At 37.3% G+C, this 7,926-nt stretch overlaps 1 protein-coding gene across 1 annotated transcript in view; it reads right to left on the reverse strand.

The window, feature by feature from the left end:
- Positions 1-7,926, reverse strand: part of TUBGCP3 (tubulin gamma complex component 3) — a 54,330-nt gene that overhangs the window by 44,040 nt on the left and 2,364 nt on the right. The window contains exons 2-3 of the mRNA XM_072412121.1: positions 4,315-4,422; positions 2,431-2,498 (exon numbers count right to left, since the gene is read on the reverse strand). Coding sequence (XP_072268222.1) covers positions 2,431-2,498; positions 4,315-4,422 — 176 coding nt within the window. The remainder of the gene's footprint in view (positions 1-2,430; positions 2,499-4,314; positions 4,423-7,926) is intronic.

Raw genomic sequence — 7,926 nt, forward strand, 5'->3', positions numbered from 1 at the left:
ACGCAGCAAAATGATACAGCCTATAAAACTTCCACTAACATTTTTAAAATAATGCCATCAAGCTGTGCATTAAAGTGTGTCACCCAATCAATGTATCATTAGGTCTCTCCACCGGGAGCAGAATACTGTACAAAGCAAAGCCATTTAAAGAGAAATGCCCACATCTACAACACAACATAACCAATATAGATTCAAATATACTTCATCTCTCTTACTGGGAAAAAAAAAAAGAAGTAAAAGTTGCTGTTTCCTTTAAAGTTGCAAAAAGTTGGTTTGATTTACAGCAGGGCAAACATCACGGGACAATAAAATAAAATGATGGTAGTTGAAATTAAAATTTTTGAAAAATGAAAATGAAATTGAAATTTTTTAAGGGCTTTTGCTTGTTTTAAATGTGCATATTATATATGTATGCTAAAAAAAAACAAAAATGCTCTGGCAGCTCCTAGAAAACAATTTCAGCATAGTTTTGTCTGCTTAGCTTATTTTCTAATTGGATATATGGGTTTGGAAGCATTAAATGTTAAGAAGCACTTGGGGCTTAACGCTCTTAACCCCCTCCCCAGCCATAATCCTGAGTGTGACTCGGGGTGGATTTTCCATGCAAAAAGCGGTAATCCCAAATCACACTCGGGGTCACTAAAAAGATTTTTAAAAAAAACACTTACCTTGTTCTGTTGTCGTCCCCCAGCATCCTGCTGGTATATATATATGCTACTGTACAGTTATATTACATGTATCACTGTATTTTTTTATTTTTATTTTAACATATTTTTGTGTTTTTTTTTATTTAAAGTTTATTTTTAAATTTATTACAATTTCTTCTTAGGAAGCCTTTCACAGAATGACTAACTATGAAACGTTACAACAAACATTTTATAGCCACAAAACCAACTGCACCCAATGTGAATTAACACCAAATAAAAAAGCCTCTTAAATTGTTTTTCCATTAGAATAAAAAATGATTGTCAAAACAATTCCAATGACCTGCCATTCTGTGCAGGGAAAGCTGTCTCCACTGATTTAATTAGGGCGTTTTCCCGCGTATTTGGGAACTTAAAACAATAACAGGGTAAAAACGCAGGAAAACGCAGCATAGACGTTTTCCAGCATTTTAAAGCTTGGCTAATAAAAGTGCATAAAAAAATGCAGTAGGAACTTTAACACGTGTTTTTCTAAACGTCCCTGTAGACCCAGCCTAATACTTTCATATTCATAGTTCGAACAAAAGTGTGCTTGAAATGGAACTCTGTGAGCTACTAGTCTAGTTAATTAATAAAAGCACTGGAGATACAGTGTAGCATATATAATATAGGAGTGGTGCATGGAAGTTCATACTCGAAAAGTTTAACAATGGCTGGACACAATTTTTTATTGTTAGTTCTAAAACCATTCTTGAATAAAAAAAAAAAAGCACCAGACATGCTACTAGTCAGAAAACAGACATCTCAATATCTGGCAAAAGCCTGCAACATGGCCTACCCATCTCTTACTTTCATAAATGGTTCTACATAGTCATATAGTTCTTACTGTTTTTCATATTTATTCTGCAACAACAGGTCCAGAATATTTGGGGTTATGAAAGCCAGACACCTCTGCCCTTCTATGAACATTTTCTTTTACAAAATTAGATATTACCCCCTCATATTCTAAATCTCCCTGACATATTTATTTCGTTCCTCCCCTCAGACACATTGTCTTGCGATTACCTTCGATTTTACCCTCTCATTTACCCCCATATTCAGAACATTTCCAGGTCCTGTCACTTTCACGTGCGCAATATCTCCAAAGACTAATGACTTTCTCACTCATAACCTTATTACATGCACGGCTCCAAGACTTTTCTAGAGCTGCCCCGACTCCATGGAACGGACTTCCTCATCCTATTCAGCTTATTCCTACTTTCTGCTCCTTTAAAAGAGCTATCAAAACCCATCTTTTCAAATTTTCATACCCATCTTCTTCTCTCTCTTAAAACCCTCACTACTTACCCACTAATCCATATACCCCCTCCTTATGCGTGATACTTCCCCACCTGTTAGATCCTAAGCACTTCAGGGCAGGGTCCTCTCCTCCTCCTGTGTCACTGTCTGTCATTTGCAACCCCTAGTTAATGTACAGCAGTGTGTAATATGCTGGCCCTATATAAATGCTGTTTATTGTTAATAATAATGTAGACTAAAATATATTCTAAAGCAGGAATTTCAATTATGATTGCAAAATACGGTTGTTTATCTTTACTTGTAATATTAGTAACATGAAACTAAACCTGCAAGGGACATACTATTCCAGCTCAAAAAAGTATTCTTTAAGTCATTTTTGATGGCATGAATACATTTAAAACATATCATGTGCTGCAATTATACACATATTGGAGCATACAATAACATGGTGTGAAAATGTAACTTCTTTGTGACATTCTACACTTACTTGTGACTGCAGTTTCCTATGTAGCTCTGAAAACAGAGCACCATCTGCTTCTCTTCTCTGACGCACAACTGCAGAAAATAATAAAAATGAATGGCACTTTATGGAACATTACAACTTTATCAAAATACATTTTTTTATATCAGCTAGTTGTATGAAACTATTTTACAGCTGTACCCCTAAAGTCTGTGACCAACCAGAAATATAAATAACCATAAGTTAGCAGCCAGCTAGAGTAATAAATACCCATACATTGGAAGTCAGCTATTATGACTTTGGTTAGAGTGATAAAACCCTTACCTCGTTAGTCAGCTGTAGTCATATAAGGATCTTTACCTGAGGCCAGCTAGAGCAAAACAAATACCTACACTGGTGTACAGCTAGAGTCATAGTAAATGCCCCTAAGTCAGTAGTCATCTACAGCAAAAAAACACCTACCTTAGTAATCAGCTACTGCTGTTATACAGCACCCCTACACTAGTAATCAGCTCCAGTAATAAATACCCCTACCTTGGTGTTCAGTAGAAGTAAAAATTACCTTGTGTCTCTAGTATTATATTTCATGAGTGAATGGTTATTTTTGTATTTACCTCAGTCTACCTTAATCTTCCACTGTGAGAAAGGGCAACTAAGCAGAAATACTTTGCAGGATTACAATTTAGTAAAAAGTATTATTATATAAAACAATAAATATACTGCCTCCATGTACACATACCATGCAGTTACAAAAATTTCATCAGACTGATCTTTTTTTACCCACTTTACTACAGCTGGAGTAAAATGTGTGTAATGGAGCAATCTGCATGAAGTTTGCAGGTTCTCCCCGTGTCTGCGTGGGTTTCCTCCCACATTCCAGTTAGGTTAATTGGCTTCCCCCCCAAATTGACCTTAGACTGTGGTAATGACATTTGACTGAGGTAGGACATTAGATTGTGAGCCCCTTTTGAGGGACAGCTAGTGACAGGACTACAGATTTTGTAAAGTGCTGCGTAATATGTTGGCTCTATATAAACATCATAACCATCAATGAGTTTCATGCGATATTTAGCTACCAACATGGAAATGGGAACATTGTCAATTCTCATTTATTGGGAACACACACACACATATATTTTTTTTTAATTTATTTTTTTTATCAGTGGTTTAACTTTCTCTGTGTTGGGTGTTACTGTGCTTCATTTGTTGGGTAGTTCAGGATACCCCTTCTTACCATTGCTGTTTTCAGCTGTCTAGTTCAACTATATAAAAAGGTCAGCAATCCCCTTTCTAGCAAGCTTTCTGACATTTTATCAGGCAAAAGTGTGAACCCTACTACTTGTAGAAAAATATTTGTGTGCAAGTTATTTTACAATCAAAATGTGCACGACTTTATGCTAAACAATGTCGCCTTTTTAATTCAAATGTGGGCAGCTTTTTTAAATGCAAAACACAGCATTTGGCAAAATTTGGTGCATAAATAGGACCTGATGAAGTTCAAAAGTAGCCCCTAAACTGCCATGTGTAGTGCTCAATTAAATTCAGTGGAATTTTGCTGCTCCCAGTTTGATGTTTATTACAAATGCATTTCATACACAGGAAAACAACCACTACCAACACGAGCCCTTAGAATCACTAATCACTGCTGCACACGAAACCTTTCTTAAATCAGGCATAAATGTGCAAGCGAAGTTCATCATTTTCTTTCTTTTTCTAACACATGGTAAACTTTTAACTTTAACAGTATGGCGAATTAGACCGACATGATTCAGAATCTGTCAGACTTCAGATTACATTTTACCCTTTGGTTGCTTCAGCAGTTGAATTATCCATATTTCTGACCTGAGCATTTAAAACTGAACAAGTACTCATTTTAGGTTACCCATGGGAAAAAAAAACTATAATACTTACATTCTTTTTTAATTTTTTCGGCAACTAGAAATTCATCCCTTTCAACAGTTGGAGCAAAATTACTGCCAATCACACGAACTGCATATTGGAATTGCTGGGCTACATCCGCTAGGAAAGTAAGAAATACAAACATTAACATATGTAATTATCTTCCACATACTTGAACAACAAATAAGTCTGACCAAACAAATGCGTTACTTATACGTTTGCTGATGCCCTTCTCAAGTGACTGCACTCCTGTAATACTAATATAGCAGTGCTGGATGTGTGTAAAGAATGATGTGAGCGCCGCTAATATGGATGGAGCCACTGCGTTCAGCCAGGGCAGAGGGAACAATTGCCCTAGCTACCCTTGTACGTAAATGGGTGAATTAATTTAAACAGAAATGACGAACTCCATTGCAATTGTGTACATTCGTTCAGCCAGTTACACAAGAGGGCAGTTGGGTAATATAACAGAACTTTATGTAGTTGCCCGTTATTAAAAAGTGTCAGCTGACATGATTACCACTTTTATGAAAGAGTTCACTTTCAGAACTGACAATCACTACTATTTACCAAACTTTTACTTGTACTGTGGCATTTATAAAGTAGTGATCAGTGTTATTCCCAGTGTACAGATGGCCCTCATCACTGTGATAGTGGTGAATTCCATGGACCACTTATTATAAACATGATTTTACATTTTACAAGCAGTTCTTCATTATTTTATAACATTTATTTACTAAAAACAGTAAAATAATGTGTTCTTTTTCTAGAGAAAAAGACAGAATCAAAATTGATTTAATCATCAGAAATCACAAAACATGGCTAGAATGGCTATGGTGATGTCACTGAAGAAATGTCCAGAGTCAGAGGGTATGGTTCCTGTCAGTAAGAAGTTAAAGTACTAACCCTGGGGCACCTGTATGACAGTCTAGACTAGTGCCAAATCCAATAACTTTGTAATAAACAAGCCTCCTAAAATGAAGAAAAAAAAAGTCCCAAATCCTCCGATTGACCTGAATCCTCCATTGTTTGTGTCTTAAGCTACGTACACACTTCCAATTTTTATCGTTGGTAAACGAACGACGAACGATCCTGCACGATATCTGCGAACGATCGTATGGCACCGATCCTGTACCAACAGATAACGACACGATCGTTCAAAGATATTGTACACACGATAGATGCGATCGTTTGAACGATACAGGAAGTGACGTGCACCACAGGAAGTGAGCGAACGTTCGTTCACCGCGCATGCTCAGACCATGGACGATCACTGAACGACCGTACACACGATAGATGGTCAACGATCGTCGTCCAATCCGATCCGCCGGTCCGGTCGTTCATTTCCAACGACTATCCTCGTTCGTCGGCGTCGTTGGTTACTTTTTTTACGAACGATTTTTGGCCAATCGGTCGTCCGTCGTTCGTTCGTCGTTCATTTCCAACGATAAAAATTGGAAGTGTGTACGCAGCTTTACAGTCTCCCCTTCCAGGCACTGCAGATCACAGTGAGAGGGTCCAGTAACAGAGGAAGCGCTGCCAAACCAAAAAGCAGTGGACAGAACTGCATTTGTTCTGGTACCAACTGGCAAGCTACAGGCCTGTGAAGCAGCAACACTAAATGATATACCCCCCTGTAACATTTTCTCATCCTGCTATACAGCAAGAAGCCACATTCTATATTAACTACAGATGAACTTATAAGCATGCGCTAAAGCACTTTTTTAACGGATGGCCATAATTCTACCTATATTACTAAAGTTAATTTTACTATTTCACTCTTACTTTTTTTTTTTATTATTTAAGACATTGGCCTTCAACAGAATATTAATATTTATATAGCGCTGAAATGTTACACAGCACTTTACAAGATCCATAGTCATGTCACCAACGGGACAGCAGAGGACTACAAAATCTGATGTGGTTTTGCTGGGTATTGGGAAAACTACACACTGTAGAAGTGGGTTTCTTAACCGTCTTCTCCAGCAGTTGCTAGGGGTTCCTTAAACAGTGAGCAATCTGTAAATCTCAAGTCAGTTTAACTGACACCAATTAACTTTTTGTCTATCTGTCTCAGGATGACATTCTTCCCACTGACCAGCAATGTAAGAGGCATTTTTGCTGCTGACCACCACAGTAATGTAATGTGAGCTGTAGATATAGAAATTATAGCCGGGGTTCCTCTAAGACCTGAAAATTATTCCAAGGGTTCCCCTGTGTGAAAAAGAAACACTGGTGTAATGGTTCACACAAATGCCATTCTTGCTTTCTTATTGAACATTTACTATTTTGGTTGTATTTTTCTTTCTACAGCTGAAAACAATGTAGCAAACACAGATCAGGCATTATTCTGATGCTTACAGTATGGAGATATGTTACACATCCATGCATTATTTATTAACGGTGTACTACTGTGCCAACAGAAACAATTATACCTTTATGGCAAAATACAGGGAATGAAATCTAATAAATGTCTGAGACAGACAAGATGAATGAGCTAAACCTATGTTTACAAATTTGACCTCCTTAAAGCCCAACTGACCTTTCAGTTCAATTTTTCTAAATGCAAGTGTGTCAAAACAGTGTGTAAAGTCTTACAGCTTGACTTATTTTTCTGTTCTTTTAAAGCAGAACTATAATTAAAAAAAAAAAAAAAAAAACACCTTTCTAGGTGGAAAGGCATTAATCAATCCGCGATCCTTGTCTAGTCGGTACTGTGCTGTTCTATCTACCTCTTTGTCCTGAAATGGATTGGACAGGAGGCACCACCATCTTCTTCCAGGTTCTTCTTCCTACATCACTGCACATGGGAGATTGGCAATGTCCTGCCAATACGCATGCCCAAGATTGGCATGCAGACTTCTCGTTCAGTCTTTACTGATATAGTGGTAAAAACAGAAGAGGTAAGTTCTTCCCATTTTTTTTTAAAAAATATGTATTTGTGTATATATATATATATATATATATATATATATATATTTTACAACTTATTTAGGGTTATCTACCCTTTTATATATAGTAAACAATGTGATGATAGGTCCACTTTAATTACTTTATATTTAGAGGGTGGTGGGGGAACACCTGCTATTGCAGCTATTTTAGTAAACTCATTAGAGATCATTGGTATCTCAGTGGAAACATATGAGATCTTTATACCCCCTATATGACCCATCATCATGTGCATTGTAAGGTGCCACACTGCACCTTGGCAGCCCACTATACAGGTAGTCCCCGGATTACATGAGATAAGGTCTGTTGGTTTGTTCTTAAATTGAATTTGTATGTAATTCGGAACAGGTACATTATTTTAATAAATGCAATTAGGACAGATGTTTGTCTCAACATATTATTAGGCAGCGTGGTGTCAGTCACTGTACTAAATCCTCACTGTGAGCTAATCACAAACAAAGCAAAATAAAAATCTTTATGGAGCCTAGACATCCATTAACTTCTGGAGCAAGCTGTGCTTTGATATACAAAAAGAAACAACTGCAGAGTTTGTCTTGGTCATTAACCTCCCTAGCGGTATTCCCGAGTGTGACTCGGGGTGGAAAAAATTGCAAAAAGCGGTAATCCCGAGTCACACTCGGGGTACCTTTGAGGGTCCCTCTTACCTTATCCCCG

The sequence above is a fragment of the Pyxicephalus adspersus genome, chromosome 1 (assembly GCF_032062135.1).
Source record: "Pyxicephalus adspersus chromosome 1, UCB_Pads_2.0, whole genome shotgun sequence".
NCBI classification, from domain to species: Eukaryota; Metazoa; Chordata; class Amphibia; order Anura; family Pyxicephalidae; genus Pyxicephalus; species Pyxicephalus adspersus.